The following is a 24532-nucleotide window of genomic DNA, read 5'->3' on the forward strand; positions in this document are numbered from 1 at the left end:
CGGCCCAGCGCTTGGAGTCTCAGGGCCTCTGCAGAGAGCCTGGCTCCTCCGCAGACTTCTCATTCCTCAGGATGGTCTTTGGTTTGCTCCCGAGCTGGCTGCTGTGTTTGGTCTCATTCTGTCAGGTGTTGGAAGGGCTACATTCATCCGTTGTTGTGCTGGTGCCTGTGGGAGCCTCACTTGCTGCGCTGTGAGGCGACTCCCTGAGGATATTTCTGCTCCTGCTGCTTCACCTGCTGTACGATTTCCCTGATCTTGCGCTGTGCAGTCTGCAACAAGGGGGGGGGGGGGGACGGGGCGGGGGCGGAGAGAAAAAGGAACCCAGTTCTGAGGATGAGCAGTGGGGGGTGGTGTGGGGGTGGGGCTTGGGGAAAGGTGGTCTCAGCAGGCGTTTTCTGCCTGGAGGTAACGTGGCAGAGTTCCTCCCACCCCAACCACAAGGCTGCTGGGTACAGGACAGGGGATGGAGCCCCAAAAGTTTCCAGGAGTCACTAGAAAGGCCAGGAAGCAGGAGCAGGGAACCAGTGACCAGAGAGCCTTGCAGAGGTCCGACAGCAGTCCCCTCCCAACTTCCGGCGCTTCAGCTTCCAATGCTGCGCACCCACGTTTCTAGCGTTACCAGGAAGAATTTTAGAAACAAGATACTAAGTGCGATGGAGAAGTGATAAACTGCAGCAGACACTCCACCCTGAATAACTGAAGAAACCCAAACTCGACCGCTCACCCCACCCCAGTGTTCCCACTGCAGGGAGCCTCCTGTAAGCGGAACTGCAGGAACCTGGGGGCTCAGACCCACCCCCGGGCGGGTGCTTCTCCTGCGATGGTCAGGTCTGGCAAAGGCCCAGGCCTGGGACAGCAAGCTGGCCACTCAGGCCTTCGATGTAAGCTTGGCGTGGACTGCCTTCGCTGGTTTAGGACAAGGACTAAGACTGCTCCATCCCAAAACCCAACCATCAAAAAGCATCAAAAATAACTACACCACATGATGTGGAGTCACTGGGCCTTCCGAAGCAAAGAGAAACAGCTGCGTCCTGCTTGGGTGGTGGGGGGGGTGGGGGGGTGGAGCGGGTCAGAGCAAGATGGAGAAGGAAAAGTGAGGGATGTAAGGGTCTCCTGTGATGAGCCCTTACCCCTGAATGGTGACTGCGGCACCCAGGCTGATCCTCGGGGCCCAGCTGGGGAACCTGTGGGGGCGGGCCCTTGCTGGCGTGTGGCTCCCAGCAGAGCAAGGCTGCGACTGAGGCCTGAGGAGGAGGGTGAGGGAAGCCGAGATCTCGCACCAGAGCATTTCAGGGGGCTTGAAGTGTGTTGGCCTTGACTCCCAAGTTCTACACTCTCCTTCCAGTCCCTCTAGCATGCCTCGGGGGTGCCGTGCTGAGCAGGTGTGGAGCAACCACCCTGCCTGCAGGCTGTGCCCGAGAGCCAGAGAGGGGTTCCATCTGTGGGGGGCGGGGATTGGGGCAGGGCTGTGTGTGTGTGCAGGGGCTGTGGCCTACCTGACAGGCCACCAACAGCTTAGAAATGGACAGGGACTGGCAAAAGACTAGACCCTCATAGCACAGGTACCTGGCTAGCAAAGAAATGCCCAATAATTCTGACGATCACTTCCTCGTTTTCATCTGGCGTCTGGTCACGAGGGACAATGACTTCTGCGCTGGTTAAGTTCTGCAGTTCGTTCACCTGGAAAGAGAGAACAGCGGGCTCTGGAGGACGTGGAAGAAGTGGGTGATGGAGGGCAAGGAGGCTGGCAGTTGCTCACCTTCCCTGCAATCTAGCACACCCCTGCCCTGGTCACATGAGGCCACGCTGATTTGGACCAGAGGAGGCTCCATGACAGGAAGACAGAGTCTGCCCCTGAGTCCATGGAGCTGCTTCTCAGGCTGAGTTTTCACTCTGGAGACTCCCTCATTGTGGTTCCTGCACATGCTCACAGTGACCCCGGGCTTCCCAATAACTCAGGGACGAAAACCTCAACTACACATGCTCTTCTGCGTGCCAACCCTGAGCCGACAAAGTCAACTTTCCTTTGCAAGGATGCTCTGCTCTCTTCCCTGCTCTTCATTGTCATTCTGGCCTCTGAGTCTTGCTTATGCTCCTCCTACCTTGGGTTGTTCTGTTTTCTCCCTGCCACTCCTGGGCCCAGGCCTGCCTCTGTGAAGCCCGCAGCCCATGCTGATCTCGCCTTATCTAAACCCCATCTCTTGCGCTCTGGCACTCCTCGCCTGTCTCCATGGGGCTACACTTCCCAAGGTCTGCGCCACGGCCCCTGGCCGTCACAGTGCTCAGCATGCACACACAGGGTGGACAGTTGACAGTCTCTGGATATGGAAGGACTCAGGATTCTCTTCCCTGTGGTCTTATCTGCTTTCAACTTGCCTAGAGCTCAGTGTGTGTGCCCTTGGATGTTGATCACGTTCCTGGATACAGGGGCTAACATGCAGACCAAGCAATCTGATTCCTTCGCATACAGGTGACTCATTGTATCTGCAGGTTGGCTTTGATTCCTTGAAGGGTTTTTATGGAAAGAAAACAGCAAATACACACACACACACACACACACACACACACACACTCACTCACTCATTCACTCAGGATCATAGAGCGCTCCCAAATTCCTGCCACCTAACGCGGCCACTTGTGCACCCAGGTCTGACAGATGGCTTGTCTCTAAAGGCTGCAGAGTTCATTCTCTGATGCTTTTCAAATGATGCTGTGGCACTGCCACCTTTAGGTTAAAAAACATCCTTATTTTGTTAAAAACGATTTCCTTCTCACCCACCACCCTCCTGCTGAGCTAGTGCCCCGGGAGCAGGCAGCCAGGTGTGGGAAACAACCAAGACCGAGGATCTGCAAGAGGGAGTGGTAGGGCGTCTAGGGGCAGCTGTCAGGAGAGCATGAGGAGCGGTCCTGGAGCATGAAATTCAGGGAAGATGGTGTTCTGCCAGGGGGATGCACTTTGGGTGGGACTCTACTCCCTGTTAGCGTTCTGGTGCTTTATGTGGGTATGAACTGGGCAGGAGGCAGCCTCCTTGTGTTCAGGGGGTGGAGGCCACTCCCCAGCATGAGCTGAGAGGTGGCAGTCCTGGGCGCAGGACCCTTGTGTTTTGGGCACATGCACTGGGCTCTAGGTAGCACCGTGGATTTGGGGCCCTCAGTTCTGGAGTGGTGCCAATTACATCTGTGTCCTTGAAGAGCCCATGCGGGTCCAGGGGAAGTCGAGCTGGGCAGAGCATCAGCCCCGCAGACAAAGCCAGCTCAGAGCACACTTACGGTTTTGCCGCCCTTGCCAATCACCCGGCCAGCTGTGGAAGAGGGCACTCTGATGTGGGCTTCCAGCTTCACCTCTTCTTTGGGGTTAAAGAAGTTTTCTTCTTTCAGCTTCCCAAAGATCCGTCCCTGAGCCTGAGAACAACACATGACTGATGAATCTCATAGCTGTCTACCTACCTGCTTCAGCGGTGTTGCTGCTGGAATTCATGAGCCCAGCAACTGCATACCCCAGCCCCAAACTCACTCAGGCCAGAATCAGGGAGGCCAAGTGCCCTGCTTCGGCTCGGGTGTAGGCCACATCCCATGGCCGCACCGTGCGAAGTGTGCAGGAGGGCCCACGTGTCTTCACGGTTTGTACACCATCACCCCCTCCAGGCAGCTTTTTACTATATGTTGGGTAAGGGAGGGGGTGAGGGAGCAGAACCACACATCATTTCTGCACCCCTAGCGCCTACAAACGTTTGCTTGAATGTATTTGGGGAATTCATAACTTCCTTCCAGCACGCTATGTTCAGGCCTGGTTATTATAGGATGGAGATGAGGATGGTGGTGATGGGATTTGAGGAGCTTGATTTTGCTGTTTAATATCTAACTCCAAAGCCAGTGTAGCCAAGAGGTTATTGTTCTTAAAAAAAAAATCTTTAAAAACTAAGATATAATTTAAAATACCTAAAATTCACCATTTTAAAGAGTACGTGTCAATGCTTTTCAGCTATTCACTTCATTGTATAAGCATCATCACTATCAAGAGCATTTCCATCCCTTCCCCCCGAATAAAAACCGCTGTTATCATTGAATCCCAGTTCCTCCCTATCCCCATCCCTGGCAACCACTGTTCTGCTCCTTTGTCTACCTGGATTTGCCTTTCCTGGATATTTTACATAAATGGGATCCTGTACTACGTGGCCTTTTGTGTCTGCCTTCTCTCAGTGCAACATGTTCTAGGTTCATCCATGTTGTAGTGCGTATCAGTGTTTCATCCCTTTCTACGGCTGAATAATATTCTATTGTATGGGTTAGTGTTCTTGAATGGTTTCCATAAGTGTTAGTTTTACCTTCTCAGACAAATTTTAAACATTTTTAATGGTGAGGGTTATATTTTATAAATAATTCTGACTTTTAGAAAACTCAAGTCATCATTTTTCTAGAGGGAAAAAAAGGCCCCAAAACCAATCAACCAAACAAAAGACCCCATGCACCCACCACACCGTGCTATTTCCCCTTGCACCCCATATTTATGCCCTCGTAGCGTGAAGGATAGGCATGACTAAATGAGTCAGATATCCATCCTCAAAACCATGGCGGAGGGATCAGCAACAGTCCTTTGAACTGGACACCGACAGACAATCTGCCTTTCCAAGGGGGAGAAGGGATGGAGCGCTCCAAGCGGAGGGAACAGCCTGGAGGTGGGAGGACAGGGTAAGTCTGTGACTGGTCAGCAGCAGGACGGGAAGTGGAGGCTGGGCCTCCAGAGAAGAGCCTTGAACATGCCTCTGGGGTGGTTGCTGCCTGCTGAAGGTCCCTCGGTTACCCCCTACAGGCTGCCCTGTGCGCGTGCCTGCAGGGCTCAGGTAGCCCTTGGCACTGACCTTGAACTGGGCTTCAGGCGGTCCGGTGATGATGACCATCCTTTCGCTGACGTCTGGGCCTTCCGCTGGCGCAATCTGCAGTTCACAGAAGGGAAAATGCTGCTGCCTGGCCACGCCCCTCCCCACCCGCTTTGTCTCGGTGGATGGCACACATCCTAGCAAGAGATCACGGGGCTTCCGCCTTTGCTTTATCTGACCCCTGCTGCCTCCACTCTGGGGGCACTCTGGAAGTCACGACCATAGTGCCCGGTGTCCATTTTGAGAGTTTGGCCACCCATGGAGAGTTGGCAACAGGTCAGGAGTTACTGCCTGTGCCCTGCCCCGAGCACCAGCAGGGGCTGGCTTCCTTTCACCCAGGGAGCCAAAAGCTCTAGGCAAAGGGAGGTACAGATTGTGCCACTGACCCAAGGCCCAGAGGGGAGGAAGGGTTAGTCCACAGAAGCCTTAACTTGGAGGCAGCGCGCAGGGAAGGCGACCGTGGTTCTAACCCTCCGCTCCCAGGGGCAGTCGGCTGCCCGTCACAGCTGAGCGAGCGCAGGTGCGGCCAGGAGCCAGGCTGAAAGGCCAATGCGCGAGCCGCGGTGACCAAATCAGTTCTGCCGTGCAGTCCACTTTCTAGTGGCTCATGGCTGCCTCCTCAGACTCTGCAAGAAATTCCCTGTCTCTCAACTACCGAGCATCCACCAGCCCAGAGCAGAGGTCCAAGAGCACCACGCAACTCCAGTTTCGCATGGCTAGCTCCCCCTAGAGGACCAGGGATACAGACCCCATTTATGACGGAAGCAGATGGCACCCAGAGAGCTGAGGTGACTGCCAAGATCACAGGGCTGGAGCAAGACCAGGCATTGGGTGTCCCCAGCAGACAGTGTCCACCGAAACATGTGGGGGTTCTGGAGCCTGCGGACCGGACGCTGTGCCGTACTGGGGTGGAATGGGAGCTCTGTTCTTACCTATCACCAGAGCATCTCTTGGGGTGCCCCTTCCCGGCTTCAGCACCACCACCCTTCCCACATATTAGTTAGTGTAAAGCTCTCTCCCTGCTTGTCAGCATCAAACGTGCCCCTGGTTGTGGCCTCCGAAGACTGGAGAGCAGGAGGCTCTCTGGAGTGAGGCCTCGCTGCAGAGACAGGTGCTTTCTGAAATCTGTCGGGGTGAAGGGAATCTAGCAAAAACCAGGTTGATTTTAAAAAGCAGGAGACTTCTCTCATATATACTTGGCTTCCCCGGTATTCTCTCCTCTTCGTTACTGCTCGTGACAGAGGCAGAGGCTAAGGAGGGAGCAGGCTGTTGGCCCAGGCTAACAGGTGCCCCACATACCACCAGGCTGCAGAGCCCAGCCTGTGCCCCTGGTCAGCAGCCCTGCTGTCTCTGCCCATCACAGAGGTCACCAGCAATGTGACATGCTACCACTCAACCTTCTGGGACATGAGGGCCTGTAGGCAATGATTCTGGTATAGCCCCCAGGCAGATGCAGTGAGAAACCACTGGACCAGAAATCGGACAACCTGGTCAAATCCTGGTGCTCACATTCTCTAGCTTTGTGGCCTTCACTGGATTCCTGGCATCTCTGAGCCCCACTCCTCATGGGTGATGGTGAATGGAGAGCTACCACTGCAGTTAGCCCCAGTGGGTGCTCCACGTCCCACAGCCCAGCAGAATTTACAGTTGAGAGCCAGTCCTGCCACCTGCCTGCCTGCTGTGTCCCTATACCTCTCTGACTATCCCTTATGGGAAAAAAAGGGAGGGTTTAATGAAATGATCCCTCAGGTCCGTTTTAGCCGAAATCCTCTCATTCTATCTCCTGTGTGGCATCTCAGAGCACAGGATGAATACTGGGAAGGGCGGGTGGGGTACAGCCAGCCCAGTGTCTTCTGCACCTTACCCGGCCCACCACAGCCTGGGCCAGGGTCTCACCTGCAACAAGCTTGCTGTGTGCAAAGGCCCCCATGTGCTCCACCCCTGTCCCCCCCACACCTGAGGGCTCTCATCCAGTCTATCCACTTCGCAGGTGGGATAAATGAGGCCTGGAAGGGGAAATGATTTACTACCTAAATACAATTCTTCCATGGTCTCACTACAATCTCCGTTCTGCCTTACTCAGAATGTTTTGGTTTTGGTTTTGGTTTTGGTTTTTCCCCCAGCACACTTGCGGTGGGAGAAGTTCCAACTCTGCTTGGAGAGAAAGTGTAAGCCTTCTTTCTCTCCCAGTCATGAGACTTCTTGTTTGGAATTCCGGGTTGTCCCATGGTAGCAAATTATTTTACGTAACAACAGAAACTCTGTTTCGGAAAGTGTTTCACGCGGCTTGGGTCGTGCTCAGCATTCTGCCTGTGAGTCAGAGCTGATAGCTGGGCTTGGAGCAGGACCAGGGTTGAATAATCCTTCCCTTTCAGCTTCTCCGAGGACTCTTCACATTGTGCTTGAGGGGGCAGGATGTGGTGTGTAACTGCAGCTACGCCTGTATTCACAACCACTTCCATAAATCAGGGGGCCCTCCTTCCTGAGCCTCTCTGGGCAGCCCCAGGGCTTCATATCAGGCTAAGCCACCAGCTCTTTGTTTATCTATGGTTTATCACCCATCGCTCTGAAAGAGGTTGTCATTCAAACTAGTTTTTCAAAGTTCAAGGGTTTATGAAGCGGAGAAGCGTTAAAGCATCAAAGTGCTGAAAACGGCTAAGTATATCTGATACTCCACTTAAGCTCACTCCCTTAGTGTGGGAACAATCCCCAGCCTTTCAGTGGGAGGACAATCGTAACCCAGAGAACTGGGATGGCTCATCTGATATTCATATTTTTTTTTCCAACTTAGTTGTTAGTTGAACAAAAGAAGAATAAGGGAGGTAATGATAAGGGCAGATGGGAACAGTTCTGGAGGCCCGGGTTTTTCAGATAGTGTGGGATTCTGTCCCTGGATGGCCAGGAATTGCCATCCTCAGGTGAGACAGAAGGAACAGGGACATGGGTGGGAGGTGGTGGTGGAAGGGGGGTGGATACAGACGGCTGTTGAGAGCAGCTTTACCTTAATGGAGGCCCCGGCGAACCTCGCCAGCTGCTTAATGTGCGCCCCCTTCTTCCCGATGATGGCCCCCACGGCCTGGGTTGGGATGAAGAGATTCACTATCTCCTGCTCCGGGTACTGGAAGGGCAAGACAAGACAGAAAGACATCGCCAGAGCGGTTGCTCCTTCAGGAAGTTAATGAGCACATACTTACTATGAGCCATGTGGTGGGGTAGCGCCACAACCAAGAAAATGGCCAAAATGGTGCATGGACTGGACTGTGGCCGAGGGCTCTGCAGGCGGGAGGCTGCACAACATGACCATCAAAATGCAGACTCCTTGAGCCTCTCCGCATTTGTTGGGACACAGAAAGTTGTCCATTCACAGGTTTTCTGCCACATGCAAATGTGGTATGTGTTTTGCCTGCCTTCATCCAGGAAATCAATTAAACATGCATGGCCTGAGCACAGGTCTCGGAGACACTTTGCCAGAGGGAAGGGGAAGCTGCCCCATCCGTCTTGTACCAGAAACGGCATTTTCACTTCAGTGGTGCCATATTCAAAACAAGATGGCCACTAACCCTGCCCTGACCAGGCCGTCTGGTGACAGCTCAGACATGGGCAAGGCCACCAGGGGTTGGTGCTCTACGAGTATATAGAAATAAAATGAACCCATTTGCTGAACCTTGTTCAAAGATCTTTGAAAACTGGCCTTTAGCCCAACAACTCCCAAGCTGACCTGTTGGCCACTCATTTGAACCAGTTTCTCACCACCTCTAGAACTGTAAGCATCACAGGACTGTGAATGGGACAGCACCAGCGCTTTGAAGACCCTCTAGTGCAATGGAGCACTGCAAGTCTGGTGGGCTGATGCCCTGTGACATGTCACCCCAGGGAGACCTGGAACCATAGGAACCAGCACTCACACGAACCCGTTCACCGGTTAGCCTGCCAAGGACAACATGGTGCCAGCCTCAGAGAAGGAAAAAGTGGCAGATGGGGCTGAACTGAGGGTCACTTACGGAGTGATGATGCGGGAATGGGCTGAACTGGTGAGGCGGGTACAAGCTGGAGAAGTATCCAGAGTGCGTCTGCAGCAGGAGAGAGAGTCAGTCAGCGGTGCCCTCGGGGACCCTCACCAAACTCAGGGCAGCAAGATCACCACGTGCAACATAGCTCTCTGCACCATCACCTGGCCACACTGGCATGTCTGCACACCTTTTCTGCAGCTCTTTTCCATGCTTTAGACTCCTGGGAACTTACCACGGGAACGAGTGTAAGTTTGGGCACAGGGGCTCCCACACCCCCCCAAAGGGACAGAGAGCGCAGGGACAATATCCAAGGCTTACACAGAACAAGCAAACATACTCCTGGGAAGTCAGATCAGTGAGCTCCATCAGAGCGTTTCAGAAGGAATGAGCCCTGGCTGGTGTGGCTCAGTGGACTAAGTGTGGTCTACAAACCAAAGGGTTGCTGGTTGGATTCCCAGCCAGGGCGTATGCCTGCATTGCAGGCCAGGCCCCCAGTTGAGGGCATGTGAGGGGCAACCAATCTGTTTCTCTCCTTCTCCTCTCTCTAAAAATAAATAAAATCTTTTTTTTTTTTTTTTTTTAAGGAAGAATGGAGAGATTGAGAAAACAGAAACTCAAAAAGAGACTAAGAGGAGAGAAAGAGAATGAATAAATACATGGTATGTGAGTCTGGGGAAGGGGAAGCAGGAGACAGGAAGGCTGATATAGACAGAAAGAAACAGAGCTATTAGGAAAACTACATTTAAAAAGGAGCTGCTTTTTTACTGAATACCTACTGGGCACTAGGTTTTGTGATACTTTATTCTGAAACTCTATTAATCCTCACAATAGTTCTATAAAACAGGAATATGCCTGATTTTGTATATTCTTATAGGCAGGACATTGGCTAGAGTCCCAAAGTCTAATTAACAGTATTTTACACAAAGCCAAGTGCACGCTGACACACTCATTACAGGAAAGGTGACAGCTCTCAGCACAGATCCCTCAGGCCCGCCCTGCAAGATGACCTCCCAGAAATATCGTTCCAACAGCGGTCAGACACAGATGTGGTTTGGGAGTTAGGGGACCTAGCTTTCATTTGAGGGCCCTCGAGTACATCTCATGGTATCTGCCATTTCCTGAACCCCCAGCCGGACTCTGAGCTCCAGATCACAACTTCACCTTATTATCATATTAGGGACAAAATGAAACTGTTCCTCATTTTGAGCTTGGAGAGTGGACTGTACTTAAAGGAAGAGGGATGTAATCACTGTGGGGAGTGTCTCCCAAGGGTGCTCTAGGTGCCCAGAGCACTTCAGGGGCTTATGGAAGGGAACCCATTGCTGTAGTACAAGCCTCCGCTTTTTGTGACTTAGAAAGAGGTTGCAGTGACACCTCGTGGACACAAGAGGGGGCTAGGAGACTAGTGTTCTCCTGGCAACCTTCAATTTTTGAAAGGAAGCTAAGGGAACAAACAGGTTTGGCTCACTTGATCCTGCCTTTCTAGAAAAACATCAGCTCCAGACCCGTCTCTGTGCAGGTCCCTGCTCTGGGGGGCTGTCCTAGGCCATGGAGGGTGGGAGGAGAATTCCTGCAGGGTTTCTGCTCTATCTTGGGGAAAGGACGCTTCTGCTCCTTTTTTACCCAGACAACCTTTCCTTTAGCCCTCATAGCAGAAATAACTTTTTTTGAATTGTAATTTGCCTTTTCCTCACAAAAAGTCACGTGAGGCTACACAGGCCACAGTGTGGCTGCAATTCTGGGTTCAAATACTAACAACATAAACACTTATTAAATTTAGTTCTACTGCTTTTTATTCACGAGTTACTACAGCTGGAAAATGGTGCAGAGAGAACTCTGAACTCAGCAATTAGGAGCTCGTTTGTACCCCAGGCTCTGCCACTGGTGTACACAAGTTGGTTTTGAGTCAGCCAACCTGAGACTGAATCACAGAGCTCTTTGCAGGTGGGAATCCTTTATTTAGCCTTGCTGAGCCTCACCCACAAATGGATTAAAATAATGTTTAGATCTTATACTATTATTGAGGGTTCATTCAATCATCATTCATGCAAAAGATATTTGAGCACCTACTATGTGTGAAGCACTGTTTTAGGTGCTGGGAAACAGCTATTCAAACAGAGAAGGTCACACTGCCGCCATGGGTCTTACGTCCTACTGGGGAGGCAGACAAGTACTGTGAAAAAAATGAACAGGACTATGTGAGGAAGGGGAGCTGCGGCAATGAGGGGGCTATGGGCAATATTAGTGGGAGTGATCCCAGAAGACTCCTGGAGGAGGTGGTCTTGGACGTGAGAGGGGGTAGAACCTTATGCAGGGCATGGGGAGTAGGGGGGAGGGGACATTTGAAGCATGGTTCTAAGAGGTCCAGAGCTAGGAATGGGGTTGGTCTGCTTGAAAAACAGAAAGGATGCCCATACAGCAGAAGTGGAGAAGAAAATAGGACACGATGGGGAGGCAGACAGGGTGATATCACACAGGGCCTTGTGGGCCTTGTTTGGACATGGACTTGACTCAAGTACAAGGGATGCCACCAAAGGATGTTACATGGCATTCAGCAATGTCACAAGAACGGAAGAATCTATTATCAGGCATTGTGCAGCTAAATGAATATTAAATGACCATTTATAATAAAACGCGTGACTTATCAAAGCATATTTTCTATTTCCTATCCACTCAAGCTTACATGGCATCTACAACCTCAAGGGGAAAAGGATTTTCAAAACATGTTTAGTCATAAAGATCAGAAGTCACCTGTTGACAACTTGAATAAGTGTTCTCCTTAATGGGAACACTTGATGAACCAAGGTCCCAAGGAGGGGTTGTCACTGTGGAACCCCCAACCCCAATATGGCAGCTGAGCCCGCTGTCTCAATGTGAGGGTCCCCAGTTATTTAATTACAGAGAAGCTACTTTAGTTTTGAGTGTTTCAAATGCAGCATGATGTTATGGATGGGGTCAGGGGGGTGATGGTGAAGGTGCTGCCGCCAGGGGTGCCCCATGCCCTGCCCACAGACAGGTGGCAAGAGGCGTGGTTATTCTTATCCATGGTTCAGGTCAAATTCTGAGTGTGAGGGGAACTAGTGTCTGCTTTTCCTCTACACTTGACTTGACTATGCCGTGGGTAGGCAGAGGGGTATATATCAAACACTCTTTGTGAAAATTAGAAAGGGAATTATAAACAGTTGGGCCTGCTTTTCCTGGAAGAGCTGTCAGGTCCTCAGTTCCAAGCTGCTGTGTATGACCATCTGATGCATGACACAGGTCACCTTTTGCAGCGTGAAGAAATTGGGGAGGGAAGAGTGAAGGGTCGGGGAGAGGGAGTGGAGAGGGAAGGGTCAGGTGTACAAATTATGCTCACAAGTTCAAGTAGCTTTAGTATGATGACAATCATGCCATGTTGCAGGAGGGCAGGTGCTTGTCTTAGGAACCAGGGACACAGACATGGGCCTGGGAAGGGCAGTGGATGGCCAGAGGGGTCAGTGTCATGGGCAGAGCTTTCCAAGACTCAGAAGGGGCACCGTTCTACCCCAGTTTGTCAAAGTCCCTCCTTACATTCCTGTTTATCTACCTCTGTGCACTCTCCTAGGATAACCTCCGGAGCTGACAGGAACCAGAAACTTGTAGGATAGCAAGAGGTAGAGCCAAGATTTGAGCACAGATCTGTCTCGTTTTGCAACCTATGCTTTTAACAGCTGCACCCAATATTGCTCCCCTGGAACATTCTGAATCCATTGGTTCAGGTGGGGCCCATGCTGCACGTTATGAAAAAGCTCTAATAGGTTTAGCTATCAGAGCTCTGTTAAGTTTATGTAAATACATGAATGGGAAATTAAAGTTCATTAGACGTATGTGGAGAATCAACAGCATGAAAGAGGGGAACAAGGCAAGCAAATGACCCCAGTGAATTAATTCCGGAAGGAGGGAGAATTCATTTTTTTAAGTCTGCCTGATTTCCTAGTGAGACTCAAGAGGACAGTGCTTGAGTAGATTGCTATGAGAAAAGACCAATCAGAGAACTAGAATGATCTTGGAAGTTAAAAACGTAATTACTGAAGTAAAAACTCAATAGAAACCATATAAATAGCAGAACAGACACTTCTGAAAAGCCGATTGATGCATTAGAAGATTAACCCCTTTGAAACAAAAAGAGGTAATTAGAGACATGAAGAGAGTGAAAAGATCAACTCTCCATAAAGTGGGAACAGCAGAATAAGAAAATGCTGTGGAAGTAGGAGAGGCAATACTAAAATTAATCATCGAAGCAAAAGATTTTCCTGAGCCAAAGGAAAACTTGAATCTTCAGATCAAAGGACTCAGATTGAGATGTCTGAATTCCAACGGCAAAGACAAAATAACACAGAAGGCAAACATCTTACAGACAGAAAAATAAAGGTACCTACAAAGGAAAGACAATCAGGCTGGTAACATGCTTATCTGAAAAGCAAAACGCGGAATGTTTTCAAAATTATAAAGGAACTAGGACCCTAGAATCTCTAAACACCCAGTTGGACTTTCATTCATGTATGAGGCGAAAAGAAAGGCATTTTCAGCAGAAAGGTATAGAGATTATACTACTTATTTATTAATTATTCTTGAAAAAAAAAGTTTGAGGAAGTATTCCAAACAAACAGAAACTTATAACTCAAAAAATTTTAAGGATTTGTAATGCAAGAAGCTGTCTGCCGTGAGCAAAGAATCGAGTAAAAGTAGAATTAATTCTAAATAACTGTAGATTATGACAGTGTGTATTCATTAAGAAAAGAAACCTTAATTTGGACTAAAATTCAAGATCATTTCTGGAATAAGATGACCCAACACATGAAACAAAATTTGTTAGAAATAAAGAACTTGACAAAACCATCATCACAGTGGCAAACAGTAAACTGCTTTGAAAGTTTAAGTCATACAGAGAAAAGAAAAACATTATGTAGAGGTTACGAGCCATAAATTAGCAGCCTGACTTTACTGCTGTAAACACAACTTTGAGCACATCAGAAGGTCCCTCCTTCCAAATGCCCAGGGTTTTAAAAAATTCATCATGCATGAGCAAGGCCAAAAAAATCATAATGTTCCAATAACATTCTCCAAGTACAAAGGACAGGAAACAATTGCAAGATAGCAAAAGAGAAATTCTTAACTACTTAGAAACATAAAGAAATGGAAAAAGTCCTAGTAAACCCAATTAAGAAAAAAAGAGAGAAAACACAAATATACAGCAGTGGGTACGAGTAGGTTTACAGTTATAATACAAATAGATAATACAATAATTAATAAATAACAGCATAAGAAAAAACTATGTTTCACATACTCACTATTGTAAACCTACTTTTGCGTACCCCTGTACAATGTTAGGAATTAAAAGGCAGTGGTCTGCTTTGTACGGTATTATGCCAATACCTATAAAAAGGCAGCTGGAAGGAATACTTTAATAGGAAAATATAAATTAACCAAACCATGTCAAAAACTTATTAATAAATCAAAAAGCTTACAAGTGCTAGAGGCCCAGATGTTTCACAGATAAGTTTCATCAGATCTTCAAGGAGCAGAAAACACCTACATATTCTTTAATTTTCCCAAGCCTAGTAAAGGTAGTCATCTTTCCAATTCATTCTTTGAGAGACAGATAACCCTGCTGTTAAAACTGTCAAAGAGAATATAAAACTATAGTAATTGCAGTGTAAAAACAAGATGAATAATGGAACAGAGTCCAGGAATCACTAAGTGGGAATTTAGTGTATGACAAAGTTGACATTTCAAATTGAGTGATAAAATGGTGCATTACTCAATAAATGATTCTGGCTATTCATCTGGGGGAAAAAACAAAGTCAGATCCCTATCTCAATGTTAAGTTAAAAGAAATTCCCTTTGTGTTACAGACATAAACATAAGCAGTAATTCCCCCAAACCAGCAATTAACATTACTCTAAGAAAACACAGGGATGGGAGAAGGCTTCTTCCTTAGCATGACATTAAAGGCAAGAAATCCATAAAGGGAAATATCACTTATTTAGCTACTTTAATTTTTTTTTCATTTTTTTATTGTTGTCCCTCATTGCTCTCCCCTGCCCCACCCACCTCCCCCCTCTCCCACAGTCAACCCCTACCCTACTGCCCATGTCCATAGGTCACTTATACCAGTTCCTTGAAAGCTACCGTAATTCTTCAAATTTCTGCATGAAATCTGTTGAAGGGAAATCTGTAAAAATTTAAACTGCATCTACACTTGGATGTAGTAATTGCAATCTTAAGAGAATTTACTTTCACATATACTCACACACTTGTGCAAAGACTTATGTATACAGATATTCATTTTGACATTCTTTGTAGTAGAGAAAACCTGGAAACAACCCAAATGTCTAAAAATCGTGTGCTGGTTAGAAAACCACGTATAGTAAATTCATCCAATAAAAAAAATAAAAAATAAAAAATTCATCCAATGGAATACTATGTAGCTATTAAAGAGAATTAGGTCTAGCTATATGGAGAGATATCCATAAAAAGTAAAGAAATAATTTGTGATTCACCGAGTATTACATGATTCCATTTGTATTTTTCAATAATATGATGCTAGATATGCTGAGAAAACATTTTAAATATGTTTAAAATGCGCTGTACTTATGGAGAACAATTGCTGGGTAAAACCTGGTTAAGAGAAGGAAAGCTGAAGGGAAACACTTACATTTTACTTCATGCAATAGTTTGTTTCAAAATATATTTATTTCATATTATTATGGCACAGGGCACCACAAATAAAGCAAAGCAACATGATAAGCTGTTGGACATTTACAACGTGACAAATGGTGAACAGCCTTAGAATGGAATCAGCTGTTACAAATCATTAAGAAAAAGATGGGAAATAAAAAGAATGACCCCTACTTTAGATTATCCATCTTAGAAGTGACCTGTTTTATACCTTTTTCCCCACCATTCATGTTTTTTAGGTGAAGGGGGCAGCCTGGCGTCATGTTACCTTCTGTAGGCAGCATACAAAGTCTTTCTCCTAAGAAATGAGGTGGGTTTCAATGCCCTGGAATGGTACCAAGCTCGGTCATTCTCACGTCTCACAGCCAGACATGGGGACATGCCCTTTCACAGCTGTTATGCTCCTGGGAGCAGCCACAGTCCCTCCTGCCTCACCTCAAGCTCCTTCTAACACACATGCGTGCATGCACACACACACACGCATGCACACACACGCACCAGCTCCCTCTAACACATGCACACACACCAGCTCCCTCTAACACACACCACACACACACGGCTCCATGTTGGGCCCTATCCTTAGTTTAAGGGAAAACGGGTATCACTCTAAAGAAATGATATGAAGATTTATAAATGACTCAGAAGATCTGTATAGAAACAAGACTGCAGAAATGGTCAAGTTCTTGCAACGAAGGACACGGGTGCCAATTCAAGTCAGTATGTTGCTGGCAGAAGAGCAGAGTGGGTTCTCCCTGTCTCTCTCCAGATACTCTGGGAATTCTCACCCTGCAATGCCTGCACCAGAAACTCCCTTTTAAAGGAAGGGAGTGGCTAGGGTGATAATGTTCACCAACCTGATTCTTCCCATGGAAACAGTATAAACATTGGGAAAAAGAGAGTTTGCTTTAAAAATAAGCTGTATGTATGGAGAACTTGGAATTAAAAAAAAAGCTGTCAAGTACCCTGAACCCCAACTTGGTAATGTGCTGATTCTGAATAATGTTTCTGAGTGGGAGCAACAAGTAGAAAGCTCATAAAATTCACATTTCTTGTTTTGTTATTAGTTGTGATTCAGACAATAAATAGTTATTGAGAACCCACTAAGTGCCAGGCATTTGTGGTAAGTATTTTGAAACAAACACTGTGGACTTCTTTCAAGAACTCCTATTATTAAAATATAATGCATCTGCATTGTAGACATAGGTGGGAAAGAGATACCCTAACATTTTAATAAACAAACAACACTCATGAAGATTTTTATTTGAGCTAACAAATCCTTTCTGACAATAAATTGGCTTATATTTAATGACTTTGCTAGTAGTTTCTTTCTTTCCTAGATAAGACATATATTATGTTTAAGAGCACAGATTTAGAGGAGGGTTAAATAATATTAACCTGTCTATTAGGATGAAGTCCTAAGAAACGTTGGATTCATCCTACAATCACTTATGAGTATGGCCTCCAAGTTAAAGCTTTAGCTCTGATCCGACAGAGCAGAGGCATGCTGCTGCCTGGAGGTGCCCAGGGCATGAGTGAGCCCCTGAATGCTGAGCTACTTACAGCGAAAGGGTGGTAGGGGGGAGCGGGGGGAGCTCCTCGGGGCCCTGCCGGTGGAGGCAGCACGGACAGTCCTGTTGAAAAGATGCCAAGTGCGCTGAGGTTCAACCCCGGGATCAGATTGGCTTGTTGCTGGGAACAGAAATGGAGAAAAAGATGAGGGGAGGAGACTGGAGTCCCAGTTTGCCTGGGTTAACCTCCATCTCTGGTCTGGATGGCACCAGTGACTCCTGATGAGCTCTGCCCTGGCCCTGTGGACCCCTCCCCAACCCTGCTGCTAGGGCGGGCTCGCCAAACCTCAGCTTGGCCATGGTGTTCCTTCGAAGTTCCTCTGCCACCTTTGAGAGTACCCGTACATCCTAACAGAAACGAGGCTCTCCCTGGGACCCAGGCCGCCTCACCAGCCTCTCTCCTGCTGACGCCACAGCCCCAAGCCTCCCAATTCTGTTCCCTCTCAACTCTGGGCCCGGGCACCCTTCGTCCACCCTGTGAGGAGTGTGCTTCTCTCTCTCCTCGCCTCACCTGAGCTAAGGTGTCTTCTTGTCTAGGAAGCCTCCTCTCGTCCCAAAAGTTTCAGTTCAAAGGCCCTTTCTGCGCTCTCCTGACATTCCTACGTTTCCTTACAAGGGCGCTCATCCCATGGTATGCAGATCACCTGTCCAGGTACCGCTCCCCCCTTCAGACCGTAATTTCCTTGTGGACAGACTGTCTCAGTGCTGTGTGCGCAGTGCCTGGTACATAGTAAGGTCTCAATAAATATTTGTTGAATGGATACTTTAAACATGTTGGATTACTAGTCTTTTTCTAACACTACCCAGGGAAAGATCAGGCCCTTCACTAGGGCACCACATATATAATTTCCCTTTTGCAGATCAGGACAGCTCCCAGCTCTGGCTTTTTCACCACTTAGCTGCCAGCTTTCTGATCGTCTTGCTGGTTTCTTTCACCTTTAAACATGGGGATGCTCACATAGGCTAGAATCAAGGTGGTTTTTTTTTTTTTTCCTTTTTAACAGTTTTTTGATGAAAGTTGTGTATCAGGTTACATTACTGCACCTTCTCAATTGTTTCTTCCTTGTATTTGCCCTTTTCCTTTCCTACATGGCAAAATTTGGTTTTATGTTCCAGGATCTTTTTGTGGTCTCTGTCCAGCTTTAGTCTAGTGATCACCACCTTGCCAGGATGAATGCCCACACCGACACTTGTACCACAAGCCTTCTCCCACTGCACTAGTTCAATGTAGATGGCATATGTTCTTCTGTAAACTTGGACTACTCCGCCCATTTGCTGCCCTTTCTAATGTCCTTGCACAACCTGAACTTCATCATTCTTTCGGATGAGTCTGGATGAACACTGTACTTCTGCCTCACTCTTTGGAAAAAGGAGAAGACATGACTTTCCTGTGAATGTGGGAAGGTGTATCAACATGCCTTTGCAGTTCTTGCTCTGGTCAGAAGTCAGAAGGGACTGAATTTCATTTTGGCCACTGGCGCTTTAGTGATGGCCGCAAAAGGGATGGAGCTGAAGTTTAACTGCACAGTTTTATGAAGGCTGAGAGGTGTAGTCACCGACTCTGGCCTGTGTCCAACCTTCCCCAACCTCTTGTCTCCCCAAACCTTGTCTATTTTTTTAGATCTGTGGCTAGGGTCACCTAGTAACTTGCCTTCTTTTAGAATGTTTGGAATAGTAGAGCCAAGATCCTTAGCCTTTACCCAGTTTGATATATTATATAAAACCTAGTAGTTTTTCTATTCACCTATCAATGTGTGACATTGGCACAGACATGAAAAAATCTCAGTGACCGGCTGGGGTGAAGATGACTGGCGCACCCAGACACTTTTGTAGAAAGAGATGTCAAGAGCCCAGAAGAAGATGATGAGATGACTGAACGATACTTCCACAGACAATACACACAGATGGGGAGAGAAGGTCACACTGGAGTCTTCTCCTCATCATGCCTCTAAGTGCCATACGATGTGGGCTGCTAAGGCGGGAGATGCAGTATTGACCCAAGTCAGAGGGTATGTACTGTGGGCTGTGCTGCAGTAATGGAATTGGGTTTAACCTATACAGCTCTTTGTCAGCATTTATTCCTCTGTGAAATGATACCAGGTTTGGGATTTGCTGCAGGATCTCCAAGGGGGGTGGTGAAGTGGGTGATGGCTCAGATGAAACAGAACAGGCCATGAGTTGATAACTGTCGAAGCTGAATTACAGAAATAGGAGGGCTTATCATAGTATCCTTTCCTCTTCTGTATATGTTAGAAAGTCATTATCATAGAAAATTTAACAATTTACTGAGTGGAGCTTTGCCAATGGACAAATATTTTTAAAATGTCTAATGCTGGACCAGTATCTCCCTATTATAGAGTGGGAACTAGACAGCAATAACAGGAAGGATAAACTCAAATCAGCCTGTTATGAGTTTAGAGCGGAGGTGGTTGACAACATTTATTGGGTCATCTAAAAGAGCAGATCAGTAAAGCAGGCGATAAAAATCAAAAGTTAATTTAGAAGTATTTAATTTTAAAACTGGCAAGTGAAAAAAAAAATCCCCTTTCCTAACATATCAGCTATTTTTATTTTTATATGTAGCCTTCCAGTCATTTTGACCCATATTATTTTACATAACTATAACCCTACTTATATACACTTTAATATATTCTTTTCATAATTGACATTATTATTATAGACAATTCCTCATTTTAAAATCTTCAGTTAAGCCCTGGCTGCTGTGGCTCAGTGGATTGAGTGTCAGCCTGCGAGCCAAGTGTCGCTGGTGCGATTCCCAGTCAGGGCACATTACTAGGTTGCACGTCAGGTCCCCAGTTGGGGACGCGAGTTAGAGGCAACCACACAGAGATGTTTCTCTCCCTCTCTTTCCCCTTTCCTCTCTCTCTAAAAATAAAATAAGCAAACAAACAAATAAATAAATTATTTTTAAAAAATAAAATAAAATAAAATCTTCAGTTACTTTAATGATTTCACACTATTTTGTCCAGGGTATTTATCATAATTTACTAACTGGTCTCCTGATTATTTTAATGCTCTTGCCCCAAGAAAGCAGGAGTAATTCTGCACAGCTATTTTAAGGTTTTCTTCACTATCTGAATGACAATTATTCCTGGAGAGGCATGGGTTCTCCCTGAAAACTCATATGAAAATCAGGAGAGGAAAGCATTAGGCACTTACATTAACAGCCAGCATATCATTTTCAAAGGCCTCACGTAGCTTCTTCATAATCTCTATTTCAGCATTGGCACAGGCCTCGACTGTGCCCTTCACAGTGATGGTTCTTTCAGGGTTGTATATGCTCAAGTCCTGCAATCTGGCCATTGGGAGAAAAAGAGAAATTTCCTTTTTTCAAAAGGAAAAAAAAAATCCCAGAGGACCACAGCCAAGTATTGGTGGAGAAGGTGGGGAGAAGACTGGACTCCCTCATCACACACTGTGGTGCAGAATACCTGCTATTTTATCTCAAATCTTTGTAACGACTTAAGATCACATCTGTAGTAAAATATGTTTGGCAACTATTTATAGATTTGTTTTTATGGTTTTGGAGATAATTATATCACTTATAATTACATTCCCATTTTATAGGAAAGCAGGTGAAAATGCTCAAAATCTCCATTACTAGGCACAATGAATTTGAATGAGTGGCTTACGATGAGATGGTTATCTTGGTCCCAGTCTCATGTTCAATTTTCTTCAAATTTCTGCCTTCTTTTCCAATAAGTCTTCCAACCAAGCCATTATGGGCCAAGATTTTCAGAGGAATATCTTCAGCTCTAAAAGACACAATCAACAATTTAACATTTAAGGTGGACACGGTGGTTGCTGCCCAAAAGCTATTACCTTGTGGTTTATTTTTCTTCTTACAAATAGAAGCTGTTTTGTTTAGGTACCAAGTGGGGATGGGATTAAGAAGAGGACTTCCTTACCAACCCTCATGCATGAATTCTCATTAAGATAAGCCAAGTCATTATAATTACACTCCCCTGTTATGACTGGCTGGGAATAAGTCCATGAGGAAGATATGGCCAATGAGGTATAAGGAGAACTCTGTTGAGTGACTTTAGGGAGGTTTTCCTTGCTCTTAAAAAGGAGCAAAGGTTAATGACATTAGTCAGATGATGGACTAGAAAGCTTCAGGTCCTCCAACCTCCACAGAGATACCAAGTTAATAAAAACAGACAGGTTGAAATACCTCTGTGAGAACCCTAGAGAGCAGCTTAGAAGCTATAGCACCAAGGCTATTATAAAACCAAGAAGGGATTCCAGAAAAAGGGGAAGGAAAATTGTGGTATTTGGTGAGCCTGTTCATGCTCCTTCCCCTACACAGCATAGCAAGGAACAAATGAGAAGCAATTCTTCATATCAGAGCTCCTCCCTGTAAAACAGAAACACGAGACTGGACCATGAGTCCAACATTCTAGCTGGTCTAGGGGATGCCTGCCTAAGAGATTGGTTTCTGTTTTTCCTGATGTAGAGTGCTTTCAAGACTGGCTCCTGAGTTTGGAAAGTGCTGAAAACAGAGGTAAAGTATGTTAGAGCTGCACTGACACAGTCAGAAGCCAGGGGGAGAAAGAGATCAAAGAAGGTTTAAGAGATCTAGAACCTGCAGCCTGGCTGATTAGTGAAGGTCTTCCCCTGAATGAAGCTAGTCTGCAAAGACTGAGAGGTGTTTGTTTCTCTAAATGCCCAAATCCCAGTGAAAAAGGTACAAGCAATACAAAGAAACAGGAAAACAGGGACTATTCAAAGAATCAAAATAAAATTCTAGAAACTGACCCTAAAGAAATGCTGACCTATGAAATACCTGACAAAGAATGGAAAATAACTGTCATAAAGATACGCAATGACCTAAAAGAGAACACAGACACCTAAGTGAAATCAGAAAAATGATGTGTGAACAAAATGAGAATCAATAATGAGACAGAAACTATAAAAAACAACCTAACAAATAATAAAGCTGAAGATTGCAATAACTGAACCAAGAATTTCATTTAAAAAATTCAACAGCAGACACAAACAGGCAAAATAAAATATCAGCAAACTTGGAGACTGGTCATTTGAAATCATCAAGTCAGAGGAGAAACAAGAATGCAGAAAAGCAAAGAGAGGCTAAGGGACTTACGGGATACTATAAAGTGTATCAATATCCACATCATAGGAATCCATAAGGAGAAGAGAGTGAAGGGGTAAAGAGCTTATTTGAAAAAATAATGATGGAAAACTTTCCAAATCTGAGGAAAGAAATGGATGTAGATTTAAGAAGTTCAAAAACCTCAAACTAGAAAGAGAACCACACTGAGATACTTTATAACCCCAGTGTCTAATGGCCAAGGACAATTTTTTTTTAAGTATTTCATTTATTTATTTTTAGACAGAGGGGAAGGGAGGGGGAAAGAGAGGGAGAGAAACATCAATCGGATGCCTCTCACACCTCCCTGGCTGGGGACCAGCCCACAACCCAGGCATGTGCCCCAACTGGGAATCAAACTGGTGACCTTTTGGTTCACAGGTTGGTGCTCAATCCACTGAGCCACACCAGCAAGGGCACAAAAACAGTCTTGATAGCAGCAAGATAAAAGTGATTAGTAACATACCCAGGAGTTTCCATATTATCGGTGGATTTCTCAGCAGAAATTTTGCAGGCCAGAAGAGAGTGGGATGATATATTCAAACTGGTAAAAGAAAAAATTGTCAGCCAGGAATACTGTATCTGGCAAACTATCCATCCAAAATGAAGGAGAAATTAAGACTTTCCCAGATAAATAAAAGCTGAGGGAGTTCGTTACTATTAGAACAGCTGTAAAGAAATGCTAAAGACAATCCTTTAAGTTGAAATGAAAGCACAGTAGACAGCAACACAAAGCCATATGAAAATATAAGATTCTATAATAAAAATACACAAATACAGTAACCTGCACTACACTAACTTTGATGCATAAAATTTAAATGACAAAAACAAAAATGGTAAATCTATGTTAATGGATATACAATACATAAAAATTAATTTGTGACATCAATAACAAAGTAGAGGTAGAAGAAGGTATAATGGGGATAAATGGTGATGGAAAGAGACTTGACTTGGGGTAGTAAACACATAATACAGTATACAAATGATGTATCATAGAATTATACAAATATATAATTTTATTAACCAAAGTCACCCTAATATTCAATTAAAAACCATAGGGGGTGGAGTTGTAAAGGAGTAGAGTTCCTAATGCAACTAAAGTTAAGTTGTTGTTAGTTTTAAAAAGAATGTTATAATTTTAAGATGTCTTATATAACAGCAATGATACACACACACACCCTTACAAAATATACACAAAAGGAAATGAAAGGGAATCTAAGCATATCACTAAAAAAAAAAAAGGAAAAAAAAAAATGCCCAGAAACAAAGATGCACAGGAAGGCAGTAAGAAAGGACAGGAGGGACAATAAAGCTATAAGACATAGAAAAACAAATGAATAGAATGGCAATTTTCAGTCCTTGCCTATTAGTCGTCGTCGTCGGCAGCCGTCCGTCTCGAGAGACGATGGTGTAGCTTCTTAAGAGTCTACCTGCACCGCCGAGAATGGCTGTGCAGTCCGACTCGGGAGTGACATGGTATCTGTCTCCTCCCGTGTTGAATCGACATCTTGCGATGACGCTGAAGCTACAGAGCCTGGGCAGGGTAATATGGAGGGTCTGCTGTTGCCCATGCAGCAGACCCCCCCTCTCTTCGCAGCTGAAGGGTCCAAGGGAAAGACGGAGTCGATACAGCTTGGGTTCAGGTGCGCCGCAGGAGTTGCCGGTGTTGACTACAACGTCAAACCGCCTTAGGGACTCCGGCTCCGGATTTTCTGTCGGGGTTTACTCCCTTAGCCTTTCCCCTGAAGAGGTATGCCGCAAGGCAGCGGAGGTTTTTTGGAGTCAGAGTTTTCCTTCTCTGTTGCCTATTAGTATTCAGTTGAAATGCTAAGGCATCAAACGCCCCAATCAAAACATAGCTAAATGGATAAAATAAAAAATAAAAATCTCAAATCAACAATTTTACACCTCAATAAGTTAGTAAAAGAATAAACTAAGCCAAAACTAACATAAGGAAAGAAATAATAAAGACCAGAGCATTACGACTGATGCCACAGAAATAAAAAATGATTGTAAGAGAATATTATAAACAGTTGTATACCAACAAACTGTGTAACCTAGAAGAAATGAATAAATTCCTAGAAACACAGAAACTACCAAGATCAAAACATGAATAGAAAATGTGAACAAATAATGAATAAGGAAGTGGAATGAATAATCAAACACCTCCCAGCACAGAAATGCCCAGGACCAGATGACTAAAACCAATTCTTCCCCACCTCTTCCAAAAGACTGAAGACAAGT

General features: G+C 45.8%; 1 protein-coding gene across 5 annotated transcripts in view; it reads right to left on the reverse strand.

The window, feature by feature from the left end:
- The window catches only part of IGF2BP2 (insulin like growth factor 2 mRNA binding protein 2), a 142183-nt gene continuing 117651 nt past the window's right edge, over positions 1 to 24532 (reverse strand). For 2 of the 5 annotated variants that reach the window (XM_090275102.1, XM_090275116.1), the window contains exons 8-17: positions 22755 to 22832; positions 20811 to 20933; positions 20338 to 20473; positions 17150 to 17278; positions 8879 to 8947; positions 7879 to 7995; positions 4860 to 4934; positions 3271 to 3402; positions 1567 to 1680; positions 1 to 269 (exon numbers count right to left, since the gene is read on the reverse strand). In XM_090275102.1, coding sequence (XP_090131228.1) covers positions 177 to 269; positions 1567 to 1680; positions 3271 to 3402; positions 4860 to 4934; positions 7879 to 7995; positions 8879 to 8947; positions 17150 to 17278; positions 20338 to 20473; positions 20811 to 20933; positions 22755 to 22832 — 1066 coding nt within the window. In that variant the 3' untranslated portion in view covers positions 1 to 176. The remainder of the gene's footprint in view (positions 270 to 1566; positions 1681 to 3270; positions 3403 to 4859; positions 4935 to 7878; positions 7996 to 8878; positions 8948 to 17149; positions 17279 to 20337; positions 20474 to 20810; positions 20934 to 22754; positions 22833 to 24532) is intronic. The other 3 variants (XM_090275109.1, XM_090275114.1, XM_090275121.1) reach the window with 3 other exon arrangements.

This window comes from Furipterus horrens, unplaced genomic scaffold (genome assembly GCF_987537825.1).
Source record: "Furipterus horrens unplaced genomic scaffold, mFurHor1.1.pri manual_scaffold_1, whole genome shotgun sequence".
NCBI classification, from domain to species: domain Eukaryota; kingdom Metazoa; phylum Chordata; class Mammalia; order Chiroptera; family Furipteridae; genus Furipterus; species Furipterus horrens.